We start from the raw sequence: 26,075 nt of genomic DNA, 5'->3' as shown, positions 1-26,075 counted from the left end.
TGATCCACCGTATGTGAGCGGTGCAAGGGGCATGGGGAGGGGTCTGCAAAGCCCCCTTGCACCCATGTTGGCCTCTCTAATGGCAAGCCAGCCCCAGTGAGGCTTTTTGCCCCTTTCTGTTCCAGTTTGTCACCAACCCCAGCCCTGCAGTGAGATTTGCTCAGTGTCTGTTCAACCTAATTGCCTGCTCCTGAGGTGTCCTGGCTTCCCCGTCCTCCGTGAAGAGCAAATGAACAGGAATGGGACGTCAAATTCTATTGAGAGGTGGGACGAAAGAGGGGACAGGAGGGGGAACAAAGAGGTCGCCTCCAGCGGGACTAAAAACCAAAGGCTCCAGTAGTTATCTCCTGTCCAAGGACTGTCCCCTCAGGGTCCTAGGGAGGGCAAGATGGGGGTGACCTCCAGTTAAACCGGTGTTTGGAGCGGACTGGGCACAATCCTAAACCGTCACTGTGTGTGTCTTCATCTCGTACCAAGATGGGAGAGGTGGTTGCTGGGGTCCCTGGGAGAGGTGAGTACTGGAGTGTTGGGGTGAGGTGGGTTCTGGGAGGAGATGGCTGCTGGGGTCCCTGGGTGCTTGGGTTAGGCGGCTGCTGGGTGCCTCGGAAAGGGGGGTATTTGCGTTTGGGGGGTGCTGGTGCCTGGGGAATGTGGGTATTGGGGTTACGGAGCTGCTGGGTTCCTGGGAAAGGTGGGTGCCGAGGCAAGGCTAGGGGTGCGGATCCACCCACACCGCAGGGTTTTCTCTTCGTCCCACCACAGCACGGGGGAACCCGGCACCCACTAAGTCCCGGAATGGGGGTCACGGGAGTAGCTCCTGGGGAGCACAGCGGCTCTTCGCCTTTAACGTGCGGACGGGCGGGGCCGCCGCGTGACGGCGGAGGGGCGGGAGCGGCGGAGGGACGGTCGGAGCGGCTCCCGGTGCGGGGCGCGGGGCGCTGAGCCGGGCTGAGCCGGGCTGAGCCGGCACCCTGGGGCTCCGCAGGGGAAGCGCTCCCCGCCCCGCCCCGCTCCCCCTGTCGCCGCCCGGTGCCCCCCGCACCATGCCCGAGCAGCTCAGCGTGGCCGACTTCTTGGCCGTTGCCAGCGAAGACCTCAGTTCCCCGGCCGCCGCCTTTGCCTCCAAGATGCAGAAGTGCCGGGGGGCCGTGGGGGCTCTGGAGGAGGTGAGCGAGGCCGAGGGGTGTGGTCGGGGGGTCGGACTGCGCTTCCCACCCGGGAACATTCCCCGCATCCCGCCTGGGAACACCTCCTCACCAATAGGTGCTAGTCCCTTGATGCTTGCGCCTCCCTTGGGCTTCTGGTTTTTAGGGCCCACCCTTTCACCCCTTTCACCCCAGCTGCGCTGGTCATCCTAAACGGGTGGTTTGGGACCCTTGGATGGGGGGGCCGTTTGCATCTTCCGATCAGCCCTAGTGTACATTTATGGAGGGCTAAGCCTGTAGAAATGAGCAAAGCTCCAAGTGCACCCACCGGGACCAGCACACCATCCCTCTCCCGGGGACCTGGACATGCCCCCCGAGAATCAGCCCCACATTTCCATCCACTGTCGAGCTCCTGTGGTGGAGCCAGGCCCGATGGGATGTGGTGTCGCTGGGGGGTCTCCTCCTTGATCAAATCCAGGAGAGTATTTTCAATCTTCCCCCAAAATCACCGGCAGCTTTTTTGGGAAGGGTGGAGGTGGTGGGGAGCCTTCATCCTCCTTCTCCCGCCTGGAATAAAGGCAGTTTCCAGCTGGTCCTGTGCCTTTTACCAACTCCTCTTAGCTAAGGAATGACTTTGAAGGAGAGCCAGGGCTGGCAGGGAGTGGGGGGCCCCCGGTGCCAGGGCTGCAGGGATACCTGGGGGCAGTGGGATGGGTGTCCCAGTCCTGGCAGTCTGGGAACACACCATGTAGCATCCTGGTCCCCATCAGCACATGCTGGTCACTGTCATGGATCCTCTTCCCATGGGGAAAGGGGAGGCAGCTCTAGCTGGGAGGGAGCAGCAGGAATTTTGTTTGGCTGCTTGGAGAGGCTGTGGTTAAGGGATGCAAGGATGGGGAGAGATGCGTCCCTTGGGAATGCGCCATGGAGGGCACAGGGCTGAACCTTCCATGCCACTGGAGGCTCTGGGGAGGAGGCCAAACTGCTGCTGGACCTTTGGCATCCCCCTGGTCCCAGCACGAGGGGAGGAGGGAAATCTGAGCAAACCAGCACCATGCTATCTTTGGAGCCCCAAAATGGCGATAGCGTGAGGCAAGGGGGATAATCAGTGGCGGATTTGGGGATCACTGGGAGAGAGACGCTCTGTGACCAAACTGAGCCATAGTCTTTCCTGTCACCACCCCAAATACTGGCTGGTGGCTTGGTGAGCAGGAGGGAGCGAAGGATGCTGGTCTACCTCCAGTGACTGCTGGGTGGGAAGGGATGGCTATGTCCCACCAGGACCCTGGGACAGAGCGTTGTGACATGCACCCAAGACAGGAGCAGTCTCAAATCAGGGGCAGGAGCGAGCAGGAAGAGGACTGGAGATTGCTGCTCAACATTAAGGAGACATCCTGATGTTGTCCGGAGCTACTTTGTGCCTCAGTTTACCTTCTGAGATTAAGAAGGGCTCTCCCCTCCCAGGCATTTGTGGGACTTCAGGATTCTTGGGGCTGCTGTGGAGACAGAACCTGAGGTCTCTGGAGTAGACTTGGAAGGTTGAATCCAGCCCTTGGTGGTTGGTGCTGGGTGCTGTGTGCACATCAGAGGGGACTGGGCACCTCTGGGCAGGGTGACATGGCAGGGTGATGTGGCAGAGGCTGCTGGCAGATGAGCTCCCAGCTCACCCTGTCCCCCAGGGCAGTGCCACATATTGCTCCTGGCCTGGCAGCTTGGCACCCTGGCTCTGGCACCTGTGGCGGCTCCCTCGCTGGGTAGCACGAGCCGGCAGCAGTGGGGGAGGTAGAAGAATGGCCTCCATTGAGCATCCTGCCTGAGGTCCCCAGGCTGCGAGCCCAGCTAGCTGTGGTGCAGGTGCGCATTCATCCCTTCCTCCATCCCATGGGAAATTCTTCCTGCTGACGTCCCTGTTGTGCCAATGTCCTCAGCTGCCCCCTGACCAGAAGCCCTTGAGCTGGGCCTGGGGGATGATAGGTGCCATCGGGGGCTCCAGACATCTCTGCCCCTTCACGTCTGAGCACCAAGGACCATGTTCCCGGCAGCCAGCCTGGTACATCAGGGATGCCAGTGCTGCCCGCAGATGCCAGCAGCACTGTACAGTGATTCCCTCTGTGTTTACCACCCAGATACTTGTCTCTGCTTGCCCTATGCCCACTGGTAGACTCACGGACCCCTTTCTGAAAGCCCTTGTGTCCTTCCCTGGATCATCCCTGCTCTGCACCAGCCCTGCATTCTGCATCCTACAGCTATGAGCTGGCACCAGCATGAGCTGCTCCATCCTGGACACTTGAAGGAGCATCTTCCCACACTTGCCCAGTGATGCTTCCAAAGCATCTCATGCTACTTCAGTTTCCCCTTCCTAAGACTTTGCCAGGTTTGCAAGCCAGGAGCATCCAGGCATCCAGCCCTGGATTCCCCCAGAGGCAAGGAATATCTATGCTCTGGAGAGTTTGGTGCACCTGGATGTGACACAGAGAAGGACCATGAGGGGCTTTGGTACACCCCAACATTCTCCCCACTGTAGATGCATTGCAAGACTCCCCTGAGCAGGGGGTTTGGCCCCCACCTCAGCCCCAGTCCGCTCCAAGCCAATTCATCCTGGCAGCATCCCATCTGATGAAGAGAATAGTGCTGAAGCTAGACTGACCCTGCTGTCAGGAAATCAGCCTTGACATCAGCCCAAAAACCTTCTACAGAGCTCAAGCAGAGAGGGAGCCTCTTTATTGTAATTCCTCCTGAGGTTTCATTCCTGCCCTTTCTGCCGTTCACGCCCTCTAAATATTTCCAGCCTGTTATCATGGCTCTGGTACCTGCAGCCAAGCCGCCCTTAACACTTTCCTGATGCTGGGGCCAGTGTGTGCTCGGATGCTTGTGCTGACAGCACCACAACCCCTTGCTCTTGGGTTGAGTGGGGTGAGTTTGTCATAGTGCTTGGGTGGAGTTGAATTTGATGTGGTACTCAGGGGGCAAATCAGGGCTATACAGGTAGGAAGAGATGGGGGGATGGGGAGAGCTCCAAAACAGAGCAGGATCTGAGCAATGGGGCTGCAGGGAGACTCATGGTGCTGGGAACCATGGGGGAAGACCATGCATGAGCTGGGGGGGTTTGGAAAGCCACATTGCTCATTGTGGTTTAGCACACAACTGGTACAAAGGTTTATGGGATTTAGGTCCCCATCAGCAGGACGTGGGTCCTGTCTTTGGCTCTGTGGGGAGCTGGGCACCTTCACACATCTCTCCTGGTTCTGAGCTGTGGGGATGGGCTGATGTCCTACATGATGCTTCAACTCCTCCTTGGTTGAAACAGTCCCTGCAAGAGCTAGCAAGGCATTTTTCATGCTTAATAGAAGCTGCTGAGATCCAAAGAACCTCTTACCTCCTCCTACTGTCTTGCTCAAACCCTCCTCTCTGGGGCCAGCCAAAGCCCTGCCTGGCAGCAAAGCTATTGGGACCACAGCCCTGGCAGGGGACCCGCTGGACGCTGTGGTTCCAGCATCCCCAGGATGCCTCCAGCTCCTTTCTCAGCCCTGGGAGCTTGGATCCCACCCCACACATCTGCACAGTGGAGTTGCAGCCTTTCCAAGGGCCAGCTGGGCTGGGGGAGTGGCAGCCATGCTTGGCTAATGAGCTCCATTTGTTTTCTCTCTTTGCTGTTGCAGAGCCTGGATGGGGACCAAGCTGTGCTCCAGAGGATCAGGAAATATGTGAAAGCCATTCACATCTCCGGGCTCAGTGAGTTGGACTTTGGGAGATGACGGGCATCCCCAGAGCATGGGGCTGGGGGTGTGTGATAGTCCCATTGGTGTGTGATAGTCCCATCCTCCACCGATAATGGTCACACCAGGCAGCCGTGGGTGCTGGTGAGCCTGGGGGTATTCACTGCTTGGATGCTACCAGCCAGCCAGTCTGGAAACATGCTAAGGTGCCAAAAATTGTCTTAAAATGATATACAGAGGAAAATGGAGAGCCTTAGGAAGCTTGTTTTGGATATTCCAGTGCTGTTGTGCAGCAAGATTGGTCCAGCTTTGCTACAGAGGTAGGTAGCAAACCCAAAAAAAGTACATAGGGAGGTAGATGCTAGCTGCTGGTGGAACCTCATGATGTGACCTGATAATGTGCTTAGATGCCAAAAACTGTCTGAAATATATATAAAAAGGAAAAATGAGAACTGTAGGGAAGTTGTTTTGGGGCACTGCTGCTGTCCTGCTTCAGGATCAGCCCAGCTCTGTTACAAAGGGATGCAGACATGGTGTGACCGTGATGTATCGGAGGCTGTAAGGTCACCCCGTGTCCCTCTTTGGTGTCTCTCCATACAGCCCATGTGGAGAATGAGGAACAGTACAGTGAGGCCCTGGAGAACTTTGGCAGCAACCACCTCTCCCAGAACAACCATGAGCTCTCTACCGGCTTCCTCAACCTGGCCGTCTTCACCCGTGAGGTCACTGCACTCTTCAAGAACCTGGTAAGCTGTCCCAAAAACACTTGGGATTTGGAATCCCCCACCAACCAGTGCAGCTCCCTTCCTTTCAGTTTAGCTGCCCTCCACCACATGCAGCAATCCCTACATCCCACCCTGGGCTCAGGAACACATTCCCAGTGCTCTCAGACCATCTGATACCCCCGTTACTGGATTTATAGCTCACTCCCAGCTCCCTGGGGCCGTTGACACTGGGATCTGATGGGAAGCTGGGGCTGCTATTTTCATTTTTCCCTTTTTTCTTGTTTTCTGTTTTTTTCTCACATCAATTGCATCTCTGATCTTGCTTGCCAAGAGTAAATCAAAGCCACGCTGGGCTGCACAGTGGGGCCATAGGGAGCAGGCAGAGGCGGCTATGAGCCGAGCCAGGAATGGCTCAGATGGAAAACTCAGGTCCTGAATGGAGCTGGGTTCATGCATGCCCAGCAGCAAATCCCTGTGGGGGTCCCATGTGGCTCCCTCCCTGTTCACTTTCAAATCCCCTTCTCCAAAGGGTGTTTTTGGCCCCTGGCTCTGCTTAAGGAGGAAATTGATTTCTGCTGCCCTTCCCCCAGCAAGAATTTCAGATTTTTGGCGTCTTCCTCTCCCAGTTACCCCAATCTGGGCCTCCCTGCTCCTCCTCTTCCCCATCCTGGCTGTCATAGCCTGCTGGACTCCCATGCTCCAGTTGGGCTCTGCAGAACTGACCAGTTCTGAGGGTCCCCACCTCCTGCCCCACATGCTGCCGAGTGAGTCCTGTGCCAAAACCAGATCCAAAAAGCTGTTTCCCCTCCTAGAGTGTCTGTGGAGCTCCCCCATTACCCCTGGTTTGGGGGTGGTCCTGTGCCATAGGGCTGGGTTTCTCCCCAGGTGCTGCAGAGGACCAAAACCCTTTAAAAGGGTGCACTGGGGAAGTCCCATGTGGGTGCTGGAGCTGCTCTCACAGCTCTAAAATGGGATGCTGCTCCGTGGGCTGCATGGAGGGATGCCAGGACAGCAGTGGGCTCCTGTGTCCCCACCACAGACCCTTGGGCAGCACTGGTAGGGATAGTGGTGGCTGCATTGCTATCCCTAGATCCCAGCAAAGGGAGACATTTTAGGAAGCCCCTTTGACATGGATGAGCTCTTTGTATCATGGGACCATGGAGGGGCTGGTCGTGTTGCTGGGGACAGGAATGGAGACAGGGATGAGGTGTCAATGGGGGAAGAAAGCTTTGTTTTTGGCACTGTGGCATTGGTGTGGTTTGTGGGAAGGGCCACATTTGTCAGACATCTTGCAGCCAGTTCCAACAAGCCCCAGCATGCCCTCTGCCAGGATCCTGGATTCAGCCACCCTTCCAGCCTCTTTAACCCTTCTTGGGGCAGTGACGGAGTTGGGGGGAGGTCCCTGGCACCGAGAACGACCTGGGGCTCCAGCTCCCTGGCTTCCCTCACCATGGGGTGACCCTATCTCTACCTTCTGCAGGTGCAGAACCTGAATAATATCGTGTCCTTCCCCCTGGACAGCCTGTTGAAGGGGCAGCTGAAGGATGGCCGCCTGGTAAGTCCTGTCCCTAGGGTCACTCATTTGGCGAGATTCTGCAGCGAGATCTCTGGTATGGATTCAGCTCATGCCTGTGTCCAGGAGAAGGAAGGAGCTAGCACCAGGGCCTGTAAGGAAGCAGTGAGGATTGGGAGTGGCAGAAGTGAGGGGTGAAGACCTGGTAGGGACACCTGTCACCCTCAAGGGGTGCAGCAATGCAGAGCAAAGCTCTTGGCCCCTTTAGTGCCACCGGCTCTTTTGCTTTCCCTGACAGCTGCCACCCCCTTTTTCCTTTGCCACAGGATTCCAAGAAGCAGATTGAAAAGGCCTGGAAGGATTATGAGACCAAAGTGTAAGTAACATGCTGCCTCTGGCAAAATCTGCCTAATCCCACTCTGCACAAAGGTGTTTTGTCCTTGGGCTGGAGCCAGGCACCGATGGTGCCAGTTTGTCATGAGGAGGGTGCTGGTCCAACTTTTCCCAAAGGGGAAAGGGAGAGGGGCTGGAGAGGGCCTGGAGATGTTTCTCCTGATCCTGTCCCCACTGTAGCCTCCCACATGGGACACCCCTCAGAGCAGGGATGTCCCCAACCCACCTCCATCCCATTCCACAGGGTAAAGATGGAGAAGGAGAAGGAACGAGCCCGCTTGGCTGGGGTCATCCAGGCCGAGCCAGCAGCAGCAGAGATGGCCGAGGACATGCAGAAGGAGCGGCAGCTCTTGCAGCTCCACATGTGTGAGGTGGGGGCTGTGCCGAGGGGACTGGGGACTTTCCCCCCCCCAGGAGCAGAGTTACAGGGGGCATGGGGGACCGCTCTGCTAGAGGCTGTGCAGGAACATCGGAGCCTGTCCTGGTATCCGACACGAAAGCAGCCCCACCTGTGTGCTGTGAGGGACCCTTGTCTGTCCCCATCCCCCTGTGCCCCTGCATGATCCCAGCTTATCTCCATCCCATCCCATCCCATCCCGTCCCGTCCCCCTATTGAGGTCCCTGTGAGATGCAGCTCCAAATGGCACCCATGGTGCCCCACAAGGGTAGCCTGGGGGTTCTTTCCATGTCCCCCTAGCCCCACTCCTACCCTTCCTTGGGTGGCTTTTGGGTAAAAAGTGAGCTTTTTGGCTAACAGCCGTGAGGTTGGCTTTGTGGTTTTCGCCTATCCTCAAAACTGCTCCTGGCTTTGATGAAGGGGGTCACAAGACACCCTAGATCCTTGGCAATCCTGGGTCCTTGCAGTCCATGCTCAAGAGGTCAGATGGGAATAAATGAAGGAGACTCAATTTCAAAGCCCTGCAGCAAGGAGGAACCCAAGTGTCCTGGCTTCAGACACTCAGCAGCCCCATAAACTTTGAGGGTGGCAGAACAGGGAACAAGTCTGCAATGGGTTGTCCCAGAGGTCTCCCATGTTCCTGAAGGCCAAATCCTGGTGCTGCCCCATTCCTGTCCAGCAAAGAACAGGGGTTGTGGGTAGGAGGCTGTGCCTGCCTTGGAGCTGGGACCCAGCCAGATGAGTCACTCCCTTGAATAGCTCCACTGTGGGATAAATAACAGCACATGGAGAGGTGGGAGCTGGAGCAGGGCATGTACACCCGTGTTTCTGCATGCATGAGAGCTGCTGCTAGCCCTGGGAATGGGCGGGCAGTTCTTCTGGGGGGTGGGGGCCATATGATACACATAGGTTTATTGCAAAGTGGGTTTTGCTACTTCCAGGGTCCTGTTTCACCCCATGGGATGGGGAGACATGGGTTGTGTCTCCCCATCGTGGGCCATCTCACACCCTAAGGGCTGTAGGAGCAGTTGGACATGAGCCCAGGGCTGCTGGGAGCATCCCTGTGTTCATGGGTCCCAGCCAGCGCTGCCAGGGATGCTGTGCTGCCAGCGCCACTGTGGGATGTGGGTGGCAGGGCAGGGACATCCCATGGGAGCTGGGCACATGTGGCCTTTTCTAGGAGGGATGTGCTTCCTGACATTGACTTGGCATCTCCAGCTGTCACAGAACACTTTAACAACCGTCCCCAGTCCAGTGACCCCTCAGGGTGCCTGGGGCATGGTGAGGCTTCATTCCAGGAGCTCTATCTCACCCTGGAAATCCCCCAGAACTCAGGGCTGCCTCCCCCTCCCCTCGCTCCCCACTCGAAACCATTCCAGCAGCTGGAGAGGAGCTTGCAGGGGGAAAATCTCTTCCCCTCCTTATTTTGCTTAGGGTGAGCGAGACTCTGTGTCTTTCCTTCCCTGCCTGCAGCTGATGGATGGGTTTGATGCAAAAAGCTGAAATTCCCCATCCCATGGGGCACCTCAGCAGACCTCCAGTGCTGGTGTGCTGCAGGTGCTTGCTTCTTGGAATCTGATTTTTTGGGAATAAAAGAGCCATATCTTAAAAAACATTTGGCCTTTTTTGTTGTGGGTTTTTGTTTTCCTTCACAGGCTGCCTTGAGTTTCGGTTATTTATTAACTCCAGAAGTAATGAGCAGTGGGAGAAGCATACTTGGCTGGAAAGCCTGGAGGCCTGCCTCAGTCCTTGAACTTTCCATGTCTTGGAGGACTTCCAGAGCCAGGTTTTTTGAGGGTGGTCCCCGTCGAGCTGCCTTCAAATCCAACATCATGACTTGACTTCTTGAAACCCAGCCAGTGTTTTAACCTTCCTCCCTGTGCTGGGAAGGGAATCAAGGGCTAGGCAGACTCTTAGTCTTTCCTCTGGGATATTTTCAGCTGGTCCTTGTCTCTGTCACCTAACCAGGTGTCTTCTCGCCCTCCAGTACCTGCTAAAAGCCAGAGAGTCTCAGATGAAGCAGGGACCAGATTTCCTGCAGAGCCTCATCAAGTTTTTCCACGCTCAGCACAAGTAGGTGCCACCTGGGTCAAGATGGTTCATCCCCGGGACTGGTTGTCACCCTTGGGTGGTCCCACAAGGGTCCGGGGTCTTCTACTCTCATCCCAGACCCATAAAGCTGTTGGTGGAGATACTGGGCAGAGCCCATCACTTTTCAGTTTTCTCTGGGGAGTTGAAATGTGCTTTGTTGTCTTGAGGAACTGTAAACGTGTCTATGGGGCAGTGGGAGGGGCATTGGCTTGAGATATATCTGATTATTTGGTTTCTGGATAGATTTGCAGGGATGAGCTCAGCTGAGCAGCTCTGGCATTAGCCATTGGGCTTGTAACAAGGGTGTTTGGAGTGAGTATCAGCACCCCATTTGCTCTGTGAGGCTGGAATAGCAGTGCATGGGAGTCATCATCTCCTCCAGCTCTCAAGTGGGGAAACTGAGGCAGGTTGAGACAGTCACTGTGGTTAAAAGCATGTCTTTGACTGGGACTGTGACCCAGGGACCCCCCAGAATGTGGCTTTTGTCAGCACTGCTCCCCAGTGAGTTGAGCTGGGATTAAACAAGAGGCCAATCCTGCGTGCCAAACACCCCAGATATTTGGGGTATCCAAATCCCATGGGCTAGGCTTAACCTTTGCTGGGCTCTCTCCAGATCCCTGTAGCCAGGGAGCCACAAAGCAAGTACAGCTTTCCAGGGAGGGGATCGCCATGATCTCCTGCCACATTTTCTCTAAAAACCCTCTTTTTTCCTCCATCTTTCCCATCTGCATCTTAATCACCCTTAATAAACACCCAGTTTCTTCCAAGACGGCTGGAAGGCTGCCCAGAATCTCTACCCCTTCATTGAGAAGCTCGCTGCGTCCCTCCATGCGGTAAGGCCTTCACACTGCCATCCAGTGCCCCTCAGACGTGTCCCCCGGGATGTCCCCCCCGTCCCCGTGCCAGCCCCTGAGAACACCTGTGCTCAGCGCAGCAGTGAGGGCAGCTGCTCCCTTTCCAGCTCCGCCAGGCACAGGAGGAGGAGGTGAAGCAGCTCACACAGACCCGCGATTCCCTCCGCAACATCCTGCAGCTGGAGAACAAGGAGGTGAGACCCCCCAGGATGGGCAGGGAAGAGCTGAGAAGGAGCATTGGGAGGGTGCTGGGTATCCTAGGGTTAGTTTGGGAATGGGGAGCAGAAGGGAGAGGGGAGCTGGGTTAGCCTGTCCAGGGACCAGGAGACATTTGGATGCTGGGAGGGCACAGGGCTGTCTGGCATCTTCTGGACACACTGCACCCCATAAGGACAAGGGCACTTGAGGCAGCAGCTGCCTCTGTGCCTCTCACTTTGCTTTTTAATTGTCTTTTTTTCAGGAAAACTTGAACAGGAAGAACTCTGGCAGTGGCTACAGTATCCACCAGCACCAAGGCAACAAGCAGTATGGGACAGAGAAGTCAGGATTCCTGTACAAGAAGAGTGATGGGTGAGGATGAGTGTTATCTCAGAGAGCTCTTGACTTCATCCTGATATTGTCAGTGCTCATGGGAGGCCCCAGAGCTGGAATCCAGCTCACAGGACATTTAGTGCTCTATGAGTTAGAGAAAGCATAACCCCATGTCCAGAACTCCCATCAGGCCTCTGCCATGGATGGTTTGGGATGTGGATGTGGATGATTGCAGCTGTGCAATCCTCACTCCTCTTCTTCCTCCTTCTCAGGATCCGCAAAGTGTGGCAGAAGAGGAAGTGCGGTGTGAAGTACGGCTGCCTGACCATCTCCCACAGCACGGTGGGGAGTATGGGGGCTGCAGCCCTGACCCTTTTTTGTGCATCCTTTGGGGCTTGGTGTCCATTGGATTTCAGGTTTAGTTTTGCCCAAACTGGTCACAAATCTGCCCGGCTCAAAAATCAATGCAGGATGAGACTGGACCATTTAAAGAAAGTCCCCTGTGTCTGACAGGATTCCAGGGGTGGTCCACCATGTCTGACAGGGGTCCTTGGGAGAGGAGGGTGAACTTGGCTGGGGCAGCGATGAGGATGATGAGGGTCCAGACCAGCCCAAAGGGCATGGGGCTGGTTGGGTGGGAAGGGCTGCCACCTGGCGTTGGAAGCTGGAAACTGCAGGAGGGGCAGAGGGATATCTTGGAGCCGTGTTCTCCTGCAAAGGGTTTGTATTCTTCTAAAATGAGTCAGGCAGGGTCTGATTTGCATGGTTATCCCAAGAGAAACCATCTGTGGTGATGGTTGTACCACCACAGTTGCCACTGGAGATGGTGATGCCTATCCCTTGGTGATGCCCATCCCATTCCTTCCTAGTCCTTTAACCCACCTCAGTCCTCTCACCCTGCAGATAAACCGTCCCCCTGTGAAGCTGAACCTCCTCACCTGCCAGGTGCGCCCTCATGCCGAGGAGAAAAAATGCTTTGACCTGGTGACACGTGAGTACCTGTGATGAGGTGTTGTGGCTGGGGTGTGAGGTGTTTGACCTGGAGGTGGAGGCTGTGGTGGGACCTCTCCCTTTTTGGAGTGGGTTTTCCCTCTAAAACACAGTGGCACCCTCTTTGAATGCTTTTAATCTGGCTCTGGGTGTCTTCCTGGCTGTCTTTACAGATGAAGGACCAATCTCTCCAATGATTGCTAGAAAGCTGAGACAAAAGGAGGTGGTGACAGGGCTCAGGTGATGGGAGAGTGATGTGCAGTGATTTAATTTGTAATTAAGCAGCTCCTTTGAAGAGATTTCAGCTGATTCCTGCTGTCCTGGGCATCCCTAGACCATAGAATCCGAGAATGGTTTAGGCTGGAAACAACCTTAAAGACTGTCTTGTTCCAGCCCCGCACCATGGAAAGGGACATCTTCCACTAGACCAGATTGCTCCAAGCCCTGTCCAAGCTTAAACAATTCAAGGGATGTGGCAGACACAGCTTCTCTCCTTTCACCATCTCTTCTCTCTCCCCATCCCTGCAGACAATAGGACATATCACTTCCAAGCGGAGGATGAGCAAGAGTGTGTTGTGTAAGTGCCACAGCTCATCCCTCCTCCTTGACGTGCCGGATCCTGCTCTGCCTTCCCCATCCTCCTCTTCCTTCTCCCTCCTGCCCAGGTGGGTCTCAGTGCTGCAGAACAGCAAGGATGAAGCCCTGAGCAATGCCTTCAAGGGGGATGGCGGCAGTGGTGAAGTGGCAGCAGGCACCGGGGCGGACGGCGGCATGCTGGAGCTCACCAGGCTGGTTATCAGTGAGGTGAAGAACATGCCAGGAAACAAGCAGTGTTGTGACTGCGGTGCCCCAGGTGCGTCAGGGCCTGGGGTGTCCCCCCGCCCTGGGTGTGAGTCAGCTGTCAAGGGGGTCACAGCACCTTTGGGGGCTGGGCGTGGTGCTGAGCCCTGCGCCGCTCCCGCTGCAGATCCCACATGGCTCTCTACCAACCTTGGCATCCTGACATGCATTGAGTGCTCTGGTATCCATCGGGAGCTGGGTGTGCATTATTCCCGCATCCAGTCCCTCACTCTGGATGTTCTCAGCACCTCCGAGCTGCTGGTAAGCTGCTCTCTGAGCCCAGAGATCTCCTGGCCCCTGGGAACCATCCCATCTGTCTCCAGTTTGCTCCAGGGCTTGCAAACTTGCCTCAGTTTCCCCAGCACAGTGGTATGGGTGAGGGGGGCTCAGCAAAGCTGTTTGCTAAGCAGGGGGCTGCTGGCAGCTCCCTGGGATTTTCTCCCTCCTAAAGCAGATTTCCATTGCCATAAGAGAGCATCATTCTGGCTGCTGTGGGAAAGCCCTGGGTGGATCCGGTGGATTCCTTCTCTCTGGGATGCGATCTGGCTGGAACAGAGTGAGTTCCAGGAGGGCTCATGTCCCTCTGTTCTCCTCTCCCTAGCTGGCTGTTAGCATTGGGAACACTCGTTTCAATGAGATCATGGAGGCCGCGCTACCCACACAGGACTGTCCCAAGCCTGCAGCCAGCAGTGATATGTGAGTCAGGGACTTGGGTGTGCTGGGAAGAAGAGGAGAAGGAAAAGGAGTGCATGGTGTGTGCCCTGTTCTTGTCCCATGCTGCCACTGCCCATCTAAGACAGCCCTGGGATGAGGCATCCTGGTGTCATTGCTGGATTGTGGTGGGGATCTGCTCCTCTTTAGAGGCTTACCCTTGATCCTGAGGCTTCAGGAGGAGGCAGGAGCACAGGGCCCCATAGCTCGTCTCCATGTCCATCCAAGTCCCCCTTCCGGCAGGGCTGCGCGCAAGGAATACATCATGGCTAAGTACATGGAGCGACGCTACGTGCAGAAAAGCAGCCAGGACAACCCCCACGGCCTCTGGGAAGCCATTCAAGCCCGAGACCTCCTGGCCCTGCTCAAGGCCTTTGCTGATGGGCATGACCTGACCAAGCCCCTTGCCAGCCCTGAGGGTCAGGTGAGGCCTGCACCTGACAGGGAATGGATTTTCTGTCTCTGGGTGGCTGTGATCTGGGTTGTCTTGGGCTTTGGGAAGGGATATGCTGATTGTAAGATGAGCATCCTCAGGTCCAGCTTTCTTCTCTCCTACACATAGGAGATGAAGCATTGTTGAGGCCAGCTCTCCTCTCCCTTCCATATCCTGGGAGATGAGCATACATGTGTCCAGCACTCCTTTTCCCTTCTTTCAGGGGGGAAGATAACCATTCTTGGATCCACTACTTCTTTTCACTTTATCCTGAGGAAAGATGAGCATTCTCAGTGTCATCTCTCCCTCCCATCTCTTGGCAGGATGCAGGCGAGCTGCCACTGCACGTGGCTGTGCGCCATGCCGACAGATCATCCCTTCCTTTGGTGGACTTCATCATCCAGAATGGGTGCGTCCCCAAGGGCTCCCAGTGTTCCCTGCCCCTCTCCCTCATGGGAGGAATGTACAGGATGCTTGTGTCAAAGCCTTGACTTTCCTGCTGCTGGCCCTGCACAGGGGAACGCTGGACCGGGTAACACAGAATGGGAATACGGCCTTGCACTATGCTGCGCTCTATAACCAGCCTAACTGCCTCAAGCTGCTTCTGAAAGGGAAAGCCACCTTCACCACAGGTATGAGCTTGGGATGGGGGTTTTGGGGTTCTTTGGTGGGAATGGTAAGGCTGCAACTTGGATTTGTCCCCCTTTTGTCCCTTGGGCAGTGAATGCAGCAGGCGAGACAGCTCTGGATGTGGCGAGGAGGCTGAAGTACAGCGAGTGTGAGGAGCTGGTAGGTGGGATGGAGGAATGGGGGAGAAGCTCAGAGTGGGGAGAGAGGACCAAGTGCCTGAGGAGGGCTGGCATGAAGGTGGGGGGCTTCTGGATGTGTCTCTCCAGTGCCGAGACCCCTGTGGGTTGCCCCATCCTGACCTGCCCCATCTCTCTGGCAGCTGGAGCAGGCGCAGGCAGGAAAGCTCTCCCTGCAAATCCATGTGGACTATGAATGGGAGCCCCCATCAGAGTTCCCCTATGACAGTGATGATGAGCTGGAGGAGAAGGTACTGTGGGATGGTGGCAGGTACTGTGGGATGGTGGGGCCTCCACATCTCCAGTGAGGGAGCTGGGGGAGTGCAGACCCTTTTGGGGGGCTGGTGGCAGTGAGACATCCCTGGAGCAGAGTGTGTACCCCCAGGTGAGCCCCCTCCAGCACTCCTTCAAGGGCACATCGCCACTGGCAGCCAGCCCGCTGCCTGCCTGCCCCCAAACCCGCTGGAGCTGCATGGGGATGGACATCACCAACAAGACCTACGAGAGCATCCTGGTGCCCTCGCGCACTGCACCCCGCTGGGCTCACAGTGAGGAGATGCCCCCGCCACTGCCCCTCAAAAACCCTACGCGAGGCAGCTCTCGCCCCAAACTCAGCCACAGCCCCATCGGTCAGTCGGAGTGGGGGGTCATCATGGTGGGTCTCTGCCTTCCCCCAGAGACCAAGTTTATTGTCCCCATTGCATGTGTTCCCCCAGAGCACCCTGAACTGCCCCGGCAGGCATTGGAGCCCCACTTCTCAGGGCCAGCGGAGGCACTGGCACCACGCAGCTTGCCTTGTGCCAGCAGCACGGGCACCCTGGATGGCACCCCCAGCACCCACAGCCCCACCGAGAGCCAGCGGGCAGTGTACTGGGAAACCCGCTCCGAGATGGACACAAGCAGCAGCCGGCGGGGGCCAGAGCTGAGTCCCCTGCCTGCGCAGCCCCTGCCAGGCAGCATGGTCCCTGACATCCCCCCTGTCAAGTTTGGGTAGGGGCCCTGCTCCAGACTGGGGTTGCACTTGGTTTTGGGGGGTCATTGCACGGTTCTGGTGGGTGAGCTTCAACCTCTGCCACCCCCATGAGCATGGAGAATTGCTATGAAGCAAAGGGGTCCCCACCCTCTTGGATCTCCAAAGAAGCTGATGGTGACCCTGGGATGCAGGAGACAAGGGCAGCTGTGGGGATGCTGGGTTGTCCCTGGAGACAGTGATGCAGATTATCTGGGAGGACACCAAGATCCTCTGCAAGTTATCGTATATATTTTTTCTCTCCTTTGAGAAAATGGGGTAGGATGGGCTCATTTGAGGGAGTTTGGGTGCTGGGGGACCCTTGTCATCAACATCCAGGGGGCTGTGGGTGAGATCCAGGTCCCATGGGGGAAGCCCTGACCTCCCTGAGACCACGCAGGATGGAGAACAGGGTGGGGGAAGGCAACAGCAGAGGGAGGGTGACACTGTTCCTGCTGTCACCCACAGCTCAGAGAGCACCCGCTCGTACCGGCGCATTGGTGGCATGGTGGGCAAAATGGGGTCAGCTGGGTCCCCCCAGAGCCTTGGTGGCCCCGAGGACCCTGCTCTCAGCAAGGTGCCCCCTGTGCCCATGCCCAGAAGATTTGCTCCGGTAGGTGCAAATCCTCCTCTCTGCATCCCCAAGCATCCCAGCTTCTCTTATCCTGGGGTGGCAGACGGAATGATCAGGGGGTTGTATCCCTGTTGCCACCTTTTGGATGGCCTCATGGTCTGTCACCCCCTTTTCATCCCATTTCAGGCCAAGGGGAGGCAGAAGCGGGTAAGGGCAGTGGCTGACTGCAAGGGAGACAAGGCACGAGAGCTGACCTTCTCCAAGGGGGAGGTCATCGTGGTGACACGGGAGGAGGATGAGCAGATCTGGGTGAGTCACCATGGCACGGACAGATGCTGGGATCCAAATCTTGGTCCTTTTCTACCTCCAGTTCTCCTCTGAGAACTGTGTTTTTCTGGGGGGCATGGGTGGGGGACTTCTGCCCCATGTATGTATGGAGGAGGGCTGGGAGGGCTCCACTATGTGTCACCACAGCTTTGCCTCTCTAAATCCCTGTTGGAATTGAGCAGGGAAGAAGTTCTGGGGCTGATATCTCAAGATAAGACTTGCACTCCCCTGAACCCTCTTTCTACACCCCTAGGTTGGCTTCATCGAGGGCGATGGCTCCCGCACCGGAGTCTTCCCTGCCAGCTTTGTCCACCTCTTGCAAGACTGACCATGTGGGGGTGGTTTATTTGTCACTGTCCTATTGACAGGGAGTAGAGCCAGCTCCCTGCTGGGGGCTTGGTAGAGCCAGGCCACAAGGGACATGTGCCCAGGATCCTGGTGTGAGACCACTGCTCTCCAAGGGGACCCAGAGATCCCCTGCATTGGGAAAACCATCCATGGATGGCAGCAGTGGGGAGCTGAGGAGCAGAGGAGGGACATGCTCACTGCACTGGTGGGCCAAGGTTTCTGTGCCAGCCCCTGCTCCCACTGCTCTTCTGTCCTTCCTGTGGGCTCTGCCCATCCCTTGGGTTTTCTTCTTCCTTCTCTGCAAGGAATTGGGGATGGGGAGCTGTATTTGGTATCCCCCGCCCTCTGCCAGATAGTCAAGAAGCCTCCTCCTCATTCTGGGGGCAGCCATGGACCACCACCCTCCTTCTGTACCCCAACTGTGAAGCCTTTGGGATGGGCAAGAAGTAGGAGAGGGTTTTTTTTTGTGTCCATCTCCCACCCCAGGTTCTGGGAGGTGCCTGGACTGGTGGAGTTCAGGGATGCTCCAAAGCCTCTCCAGAACTGGTAGTGAAATGCCATTCCTTGATTTGGAGGGCGAGGGATGTCTCAAGTGGGTACCACAGAGCCCCTGCCCCATGTCCCTCATTTGGGGTGGGTGCTGGATCACTGCCCCTTCCCTGGGGGGGGCGGTTCTCAGAGGGGGTTTTGCAGCTTTTTCTAGGACCAGCATACCCCTGTACCAGTGTCCCTTGGTGTGGGACACTGGTACATGTGTATGGAGCCACCTGCCTCCATACTCCCTCATTTTACCCTTCTCATTTCTGTGTCAAATGCTTAATCTCAAAAAAGTATTTTTTAAATTGTTTTCTGTCTGATTTCTAATAAACCATCATTTTTAAAGCACCTGGGAGTGTGTTGAGGGGTACAATCCTTGCCCTGGCCGTAACATGGTGATGCTGCTATGTCCCCAAGGCTCCCAGTCACTGGCATCTGTGATCACCCTTGGGGGCAGCCATGTAGGGCTGGGCTGGGACATGGATCCAGAGCAGGATGCTCATCCTACAGCCACCCCATGTGAGTGCTGGAGCAGGGACAAGCAAGGATGGCAGGGTTGTTGTCACCTATATATCCGAATGGCCTGTGCCCCATATTGCTGCCTGTCCAGCCAGGCCTGAGGGGCTCCTGCTCCTACCCCAGGCTGGCACACATCTCTGCTGTGCTTCCAAGACTGCAGCGTGTCGTTTGTCACTGCGCAATCATGGAATGTTGGAAGGGGCCTTAAAGATCATTCCATCCATCCCCTGACGTAGGGGGAACACCTTCCACTAGGCCAGGTTGCTCCAAGCCTGTCCATCCTGACCTTGGACATTTCCAGGGATGGGGTATTCTCAGTACCAAAATACTCCAATATGTGGAGTACTCCAGTATAAGAACTATTCCTGTATACTGGAATTCCACGTATATTGGAACGTTCCAATGTGTGAAGTATAAAGATTAATTCCCCAGGGATCTTGCTGCTGGATCGACTTTGGGAAAAACAGAGCTTGCAGCACACTGCACTGTACCCGTGCCCCTGAGGATCCCCTGCCTAAACCATCCCGATGGCAAAGCCCCATCCCGGGCCCTGTCCCTCGGCACCCCGGGCTCCCCCTGGCCGCCACAGCAGCGCGTCCCGGAGCGCCCCGATGCGCACCTCCCCCGCTCTTGCAGCCGTGGTTCTCGGCTATATTTAGCCCTCCCCCGTGCTATTTTGCTTTCCTGGCAGGAGTTTATAACTGGCCGGGACAGCCCCACCTCCTTTCTGCTTCTCTCCCTTCCCTTCTCTTCCCTTCCCGACCCTTTCCCCCTTTTCCCCTCCTCTCTGCTCCCTCCCACCCGGCTGCCCAGGGCCCCCATGTCAGCAGTGCCCAGCGGTGCCTGCAGCCAGCGCCCTGCTCCGCTGGAGCCCCCGCCATGGGGCCCGCTGAGGAGCTGGTCCGGATTGCCAAGAAATTGGATAAGATGGTGGCCAGGAAGAGCACGGTAAGGTGGCCGAGCTCCTCGGGGCATGTGCACATATTTAAACACATACATATTTGCTTGTGTGTGTGTTTACACACATGCTTATTTACACACGTGCTTGTTTACATGCATGTTTGAATGTTACGTGGCTTGGGAAAGGGGGCGGGGGTGTTGCTTTTCACACCCCTCATGTTGTCCCTGTAGGCGCTGAGTGGATTTAAGGGGTGTTGCCTGTGTCACCTAATCCCAGCCACAAGACATCATAGTCAGCACCCAGGGGATTTAATTTTGCCTCTAATTTGGGGCTCTCCTGTACCCTACTGCTCCCAGACACTGGGATTTGGGGGCAAGGGGGCATTCGTCCCATGGGTGGCAGCTCCTGACACTGCTTGGCAGTGCCAGATTGTGGGCGACAGGTGTTTGGCCCCCAGCCTGTGCACCAACAACCGATCAGTGCCAGGGCCAGAGGCTCGTGTACAGGCAAGAAAAAGCTCTGGGCTGGGAGATATAACACCCTCAATGCACCCTCAGGCACAGCCCTTCCTGTTGCACAAGTGTGCAGAGGGAGGGGAAAGGGTCAGTCACTGTTTCCTGGGTGGTTTTGGTGGTTGTGTTCTGGGGAAGCCAGGATCCAGCCCTGCCACCCTTGTGCCAAGTGAGGATCTGGGGATCCTGGTGAGCCAGTTACATGTGCAAAGCCCAGCTCTCAGAGTTAATATTTGACTGTTTCCACTGGCCTTTGCCCTGACGAGGTGCAGGCTCCTGGCTGGGGTGGGGAGGGGGGGGGCAGCACTGCCGTCTCTGTGGATCTGGTGCCTTTCTGGGATGCCAGTGCTTGGTATCAAACCAGATCCCATGGCTCTGCTTGCTGCCAGGAATTAACCAGGGGTCAAGGGACAGGGATTTTCCAAACCTCTCTTGCTGCACTTTGGGATGGGACAGAGCCAGGGTCAGCACCTACAGCACAGAAATGTCCCTGCACCCATCAAACTGGGAGGATCTGATCCAGCCCAGATCCTCAATGGTGGGAGTCCATGGAACAGTGTCCCCAGGGGGGATACCTGGGAGCTGGTGTCTGCTGCTGGGGCTCAAAAAATACCAAGGATGAGGAGGAGAAAGAGAGGGAGGAGAAGGAAGGCTCTGTGCTGGACTATCTTTATCCCAGCTGCCACTGCAGGGTATGAGGATGAAATCCCGGGGCTTGTGTCCCATGGACCTTCTCACCCCTGGGTGGGGGACATTGGGAAATCCCCCAGCTGTCCCTAGCTCCCACCAGCCCAGATTTTTCTTGCAGATGGGGGTTTTCCCAAGTTTTAAGAAAAGCTCATGCTATCCATCTGGACATGTGACCTGGTGCTGGGATGGTGCAGCAGGATTTGGGTGTGGGACCTTTCTATCAGCATGAGAGGGTCAGGCAATTCCAGGGAGCAGCCCAGGGCTGCTTTCGGTTCTCCTGTCATGCTCTTCCTGGTGCTGCCTGGTGCCTCCTCGAGGGCTCCTGTGGCTTCTCCCTGCTGTAGGAAGGGGCACTGGATCTGCTCAAATCCCTTACCAGCTACACCATGACCATCCAGCTGCTCCAGGTGAGGGGGTTTGGGTGGAGGGACACCCCATGGGGTAGCTTGTCCTGTGCCCTGTGCCAGCCAGCACATCCCTAAGGATGTGTCCCTGGTGTGTGTCCCCAGACCACACGGATTGGAGTGGCTGTGAACTCAGTGAGGAAACATTGCTCAGATGAAGAGGTGGTGGCCTCAGCCAAAATTCTCATCAAAAACTGGAAGCGGCTTCTGGGTGAGTGATGCTGGAGGGAGACGAGACCCCCTGCAAAGCCTCAGTCCTTCCTGGGCCATCCCCTCACCTCAAGCCCCAATGCTTTCTAGGGGGATAGAGTGGAAACAGTTTAGAGCTAGGACATGCAGGCTCCTATAACCTGCAACCCAGATTTTCCAGGGGCTTGTTTTCACTCTGGGATAGAGTGGTGTAAATCAATGTGTGCCTCACCAAGGGCTGAGCATTTCCACAATCATTCCCCACCCCAGGATGCAGCTCTGCAGGTGCCCTGTGCTGGTTTGGGCTGTGACTGTGACATCCAAATCCTTCCTCCAGAATCCACCACTACAAAAAAAGAGAAGGATGCAGATAGGAAGAAGGAGAAGGACACAGATGGAGACAAGGAGAAGAAGGGGCTGGATGTTTCCAGCTGCCCTAGTGAAGGGGTGAAGCACAGCAAGGATACAGCTGAGAAGCACAGGGAGAAGCACAAGGAGAGGTGAGGGCTCCTGCCTGCTGTTGAGGGACACTAAGGCCAATATGAGACCACCCTCTGCTTGGTCTTTAAGAGTTTATCCATCTCTGCCTACCCATGGATGTCGGCAGCACCTCTGGAGACCTAGCTGCCTCTGGGACAGCACCAGGGCAGTTTTTGAAGGAGGGAGAAGTGGCCATTTTTTATTTTCCCTAAAACTAATTATTCCTTGGATGAGGTCATTCTGGTCACTGCTCTTCTGACCCCTGCGCTCTCTATCCCTAGGAAGCCCAGCAAGTGTGACTCTCATGCCACCACCACCCAGGGCCACTCTGCCGATTCCAGCCTGGAGAGGTACCTGCTGAAGGATGCCCTGACCCTCATGCCAGGCTCTGCCAGGCACTGCCAGCCCAGGGGAGGCTTTGCTGGCAGCCTGGGGTGGGGCTCAGGGATGGGGAATGCAGATGGACAAGATCCAGCTCACAGGTTGCCAGAGTATGCTGGGTTTGCTGAGAGCTTCTCTCCCTTCCTTTGGGCCTCCGTGGTGAAGAGAGTCCAGTGATGGCCGGAGCCCCACTGCGTCCTCCAAGAAATCACCTCTGGACGGCAAGAAAGAGAGGTGGGTGCTGGGCTGGGCAAAGATGGGAAAGGAGAGGAGAGACCCTCGTCCCTCACTGGGTTGTGGTTGGGGGTGTGATCCCACCACTTGTCCTAGTCGCTGCCCTCTGACATAGGGCTTGTCCTGCCAGGAGAGCCTCTACTGACTCCAGGTCCTCAACCTTCTCCTCCTCCTCCTCCTCCTCACAGAAGAGACTGTCAGGGGAGAGGTAAGGAGGGGGTGTCCCTGGGCAGTGTGGGGATATTTTTAGGGACCCCCTTGGGGATACCCTGACCATGGAGGGGGTGACAAGTGGCTGGGATATTCCCTGGGAGGAGCAAATCCTCCCCTGGGGAGATTCCTGTTGGCTTCCGAGCGAGCGCTCTCATGGATGTGCTGATGCTTGAGGTCCTGCCACCAGTCCCTGCCCCCTGTCCTGCCTGCCCTGTCTCTGGTGTCATCCCCACTGTCCTGTTTCCTGCCACTCCCAGGAGAGCCTCTGTGGGCACCAGCCTCTCTCCAGCTCCCACCAGCTCCCAGAGAAACTCCAGTGACAGAAATGAGGAAAGGTAGGAGAGAGGAGGAAAGGTAGGAGAGACCCACTCCCCTTCGAAGGGACCCTGGCAGGTCCCTGCTGCTGTGCCAGGACCCTACCACCTGCCCGTGCCCCTCCAGGTACCCCTGCAGAGCCAACAGCAGCAAGGTCAAAGCTGAGGTGCCACGAAGCCCCACCAGCCCCTCCTTCTCTGCCAGCCCCTGTTTCCTGGCCCCCTGCTATCTCACAGGAGACTCGGTGCGGGACAAGTGCATCGAGATGCTGACGGCTGCACTGAGCATGGATGGTGAGCAGTTCTGAGGGTGCTGGACCCCAGACTGGGCTATTTCTCTTATGGGACTGTCCTGATAGGAGCATTCAGCCCCAAAAGGAAAGAAAAATTGGTTGGGAGGGTCTCTGATAAGGGGGTTGGATGTGAGAATGCATCTTTTTAAGGTTCAAGATGGGTAAAACTAGGTATTTTAGAGATGGAGTGTCTGGGACAAGTACAGGGGGAGAGGTGAGATTTTCTGGGAGTGAGTGGTACAGTGAGACCTGGGTCTGTTTTCACACCTGAAAGTCACCCTTTAACCTCTCTACCCTTTAGATGACTACAAGGAGTTCAGTGTCAACTGCGAGAAGATGGCATCGGAGATTGAAGACCATATCCTTCGGGGGGCTAGGGGTCCCCAGGCTTCATCTGCTGGGGGGGGCGTACGTGGGCTCAAGAGTGCTGCTGGGGACAGGACAGAGGGTGACAGAGATAAGGACAGAGGATGACAGACTCTGTTGTGCTCGTTGCCGGCAGAGGGAGCCCAGATCTCAGTGAGAGGATGCTGAGGCTGAGGCTGAAGCTGATGCTGAGCAAAGCATCTCCTGAGCACATGCCTTCGTACGGGGGTCTGTGTGTCCCCCCCAGTCCCCTCTGGTCAGGGACCTGCCTTCATCCCTGGGGAAATAAATCCAAACCCAGCCAAAGCTTTTTCCATGAGCCTGCTGAAGGTGCCTATGTCTCCAACCAGAACCAGTTTGTCACAATGTCCAGGCTGTACCATGCTGGAAGGGATGGAGCCACCTCTGCCCACTCCCAACTCAAGGCTTGGAGTTCTCCTGGTAGCCCCCTGAGACCAGAACCTACCCCAGGGTGGTTCACCTCCTGGGTGCTCTTTTTGGTGCCTCCCAGACTCTGTGCCCAAAGCTGCAACATCATCCTGTCCATACCCATGTTCTTTGGGAGGAGGGAGTAGACAGAGTCCTCTGCACCATGAACTTTTGTCCCAGCACAGGGCTTGGTGACAGTCCCTGACCCCCATAGCCTTGCCTGGGTGTTAGACATTCCAAGGAAATGCAAAGTAATTTTCCTCCCCACATCTCAAGCTGTGCTTCATCCTCTTAAAGCTAAGGATGGGGATACTTCCCACAGGGAGGAAAGCCCCACTGAGATCAGCCACCTCCATGTGACCATTGGCCCTGGTGACAGCAGCACCCAAGCTGGCATCCCCCTGTCTTGATTCCTTGACGGACCCCACATATCTTCCAGGAGCTGAAGAGCACAGACATGAAGTATCGCAACCGGGTGCGGAGCAGGATCAGCAACCTGAAGGACCCCAAGAACCCTGGTCTGCGGAGGAATGTGCTGTGTGGGGCCATCAAGCCCAGCCTCATCGCCCGCATGACTGCTGAGGTGGGCAGTGGGGTGCATGGGGCTGGTGCCTATGGATCTCTTCCATGCTGCCTCTGTAGTGCCCAAGTGCTGGGTCTTGGTTTGGTGCTGTCCATAGTGGGTTGTCCCAGCACCTCCCTCTCCCACCCCAGTGCTGAATGAGGCACGGGGAGCATTAGGAGAAAGCTAGCAGCACTGCTAGGTCCCCTTAAAGCCCTGCAGACCCCCAGCCCATCACAGATCTGGTTGTGGGATGTCACACTGGCAGGAATCAGGCTGGAGTGTCCCCATTTGTCCTCCTCAACCAGGGTCCACAAATCAGACTCCTCAGAAGCCCAGTTTTCCCTGTGAGGAGACAGATCCCTGCAGGCAGCAGTTTTAGTTTGAAGATGGAGTGTTTTTTTCCATCTGGATGGGTCTGAGCCCTCCAGCAAACACAGACAGCAGGATTAATCCTGTTTTGGGAGAGGATGGGGAAGGTGTTGGACTGTGGTACTTGGATGTGAGCAGAGCCATGGCCACACTGACCCATCCGGGCCAATGCTGGTGGCAGGAGATGGCCAGTGATGAGCTGAAGCAGCTGCGGAATGCCATGACCCAGGAGGCCATCCGGGAGCACCAGATGGCCAAGACAGGTGGCACTGTCACCGACCTTTTCCAGTGTGGCAAATGCAAGAAGAAGAACTGCACGTACAACCAGGTCAGGCCTGCTCTGCAGGGGACCTTGGCTTGGGGGATGCCATAAGGGCCTGCACTGATGCGGTGCTGCTCCACCCCAGGTACAGACACGCAGCGCCGATGAGCCTATGACAACATTCGTGCTGTGCAACGAGTGTGGGAACCGCTGGAAGGTCTGTAACCATCTGGGGAGAGGCTTTGGGCAACCCACCCCTTTCCTAGCCTTCAGGGGTAGCAGAGCCCCCTGAAGTGGTGCTTCGGTTTCTCGGTGAGGGCTTACCACCTGCCTTGGGCTCTGCTTCTCCTGCAGTTCTGCTGACGCTGCTGGCGATTGGGCTGGAAGGAACATGGTGCAAGACAAGATGCTGTGGCACCACACTAGGCAGCTGAGTTGGGGAGGAAGGGTCAGGGTGGCACCAATCCCTAAACCCCAGCTCCTTGTGCCCTTGCACTGGGCTCCCTCAAACATCCTGGCCTCCGGCAATGTCAAGTTCACTCAAGAAGGTCCCTGTGAATTCAATGGTTCTTCCCTGCAAATATCTGCCCTTTGATTGGGGTGTGCTGGGATCCCACTGGGAACAGACTCATTCCTGGAAAGGGAGACTGGTACAACCTGGGCAACATGTCCTTCCCTTAAAAACATTAGGACTTTGATGATCTGGGGGCAGGAGAGGCATTGCTCCATGGACATGGGGCTGTGCCTGGGAGCTGAGGGTGGCAGAGGGCCAGGTTTTAACCCAAACACCTTCCTCACCTAAGTGCACACAGAGGGAGGAGAGAGACATGGAGGGGACAGGGTGGGTGCAGGATATCCAGATGCTGTTGGGATGCCACTGTGCCCCTCTGCTCTGTGACAAATGGACCATCCATCCTGGCTTGAAGGCACTGTGTCCCAGGAAAGAAGGAAGGATGGCAGGGAGAGGAGTGAGGAAGAACCCTTCCAGCCAGAGTAATAAAGGTGTGAACAATC

General features: G+C 56.3%; 2 protein-coding genes across 9 annotated transcripts; both read left to right on the top strand.

Annotated features, from left to right (window-relative positions):
- Positions 1–894: 894 nt before the first annotated feature.
- Positions 895–18,288, top strand: ASAP3 (ArfGAP with SH3 domain, ankyrin repeat and PH domain 3). Of its 3 annotated transcripts, XM_053964841.1 has the most exons (26): positions 895–1,166; positions 4,805–4,877; positions 5,462–5,607; positions 7,067–7,141; positions 7,426–7,475; positions 7,737–7,863; positions 9,877–9,962; positions 10,738–10,813; positions 10,942–11,028; positions 11,295–11,404; positions 11,638–11,707; positions 12,269–12,356; positions 12,884–12,932; positions 13,021–13,208; positions 13,323–13,456; positions 13,797–13,891; positions 14,150–14,330; positions 14,663–14,748; positions 14,856–14,971; positions 15,061–15,128; positions 15,289–15,396; positions 15,531–15,774; positions 15,862–16,135; positions 16,623–16,767; positions 16,915–17,037; positions 17,309–18,288. In XM_053964841.1, the coding sequence occupies exons 1-26, from the start codon at positions 1,044–1,046 to the stop codon at positions 17,381–17,383; spliced, it is 2,997 nt and encodes a 998-aa protein (XP_053820816.1). In that variant the 5' UTR covers positions 895–1,043; the 3' UTR covers positions 17,384–18,288. The 3 variants fall into 3 exon arrangements, with proteins under 3 accessions (XP_053820816.1, XP_053820817.1, XP_053820818.1); XM_053964842.1 differs by lacking the exons at positions 16,623–16,767; positions 17,309–18,288 and having other exon boundaries at positions 16,915–17,025; XM_053964843.1 differs by lacking the exons at positions 15,531–15,774; positions 15,862–16,135; positions 16,623–16,767.
- A 767-nt stretch (positions 18,289–19,055) lies between these two features.
- Positions 19,056–26,075, top strand: TCEA3 (transcription elongation factor A3). Of its 6 annotated transcripts, XM_053964860.1 has the most exons (14): positions 19,064–19,407; positions 20,907–20,969; positions 21,072–21,177; positions 21,493–21,655; positions 21,917–21,985; positions 22,182–22,250; positions 22,366–22,458; positions 22,721–22,798; positions 22,905–23,071; positions 23,372–23,433; positions 24,299–24,448; positions 24,981–25,127; positions 25,207–25,278; positions 25,416–26,075. In XM_053964860.1, the coding sequence occupies exons 1-14, from the start codon at positions 19,339–19,341 to the stop codon at positions 25,422–25,424; spliced, it is 1,317 nt and encodes a 438-aa protein (XP_053820835.1). In that variant the 5' UTR covers positions 19,064–19,338; the 3' UTR covers positions 25,425–26,075. The 6 variants fall into 6 exon arrangements, with proteins under 6 accessions (XP_053820832.1, XP_053820834.1, XP_053820833.1 ...); XM_053964857.1 differs by lacking the exon at positions 25,416–26,075 and having other exon boundaries at positions 19,056–19,407; positions 25,207–25,387; XM_053964858.1 differs by lacking the exon at positions 25,416–26,075 and having other exon boundaries at positions 19,059–19,407; positions 22,381–22,458; positions 25,207–25,385.

Source organism: Vidua chalybeata, chromosome 25, assembly GCF_026979565.1.
Source record: "Vidua chalybeata isolate OUT-0048 chromosome 25, bVidCha1 merged haplotype, whole genome shotgun sequence".
Lineage (NCBI taxonomy): Eukaryota > Metazoa > Chordata > Aves > Passeriformes > Viduidae > Vidua > Vidua chalybeata.
This window is presented reverse-complemented; position numbering and strand designations above follow the sequence as displayed.

Excerpts from the sequence above, each read along its gene's own strand:
- ASAP3 (XM_053964841.1), top strand. The coding sequence starts at position 1,044 with ATGCCCGAGCAGCTCAGCGTGGCCGACTTCTTGGCCGTTGCCAGCGAA. Across the intron at positions 14,749-14,855 it reads GACTTCATCATCCAGAATGG|GGGAACGCTGGACCGGGTAA; the intron begins GTGCGTCCCCAA and ends GGCCCTGCACAG. Across the intron at positions 15,129-15,288 it reads ACAGCGAGTGTGAGGAGCTG|CTGGAGCAGGCGCAGGCAGG; the intron begins GTAGGTGGGATG and ends TCTCTCTGGCAG.
- TCEA3 (XM_053964857.1), top strand. The coding sequence starts at position 19,339 with ATGGGGCCCGCTGAGGAGCTGGTCCGGATTGCCAAGAAATTGGATAAG. Across the intron at positions 20,970-21,071 it reads TGACCATCCAGCTGCTCCAG|ACCACACGGATTGGAGTGGC; the intron begins GTGAGGGGGTTT and ends GTGTGTCCCCAG. Across the intron at positions 22,251-22,365 it reads CTGGACGGCAAGAAAGAGAG|GGCTTGTCCTGCCAGGAGAG; the intron begins GTGGGTGCTGGG and ends CCTCTGACATAG.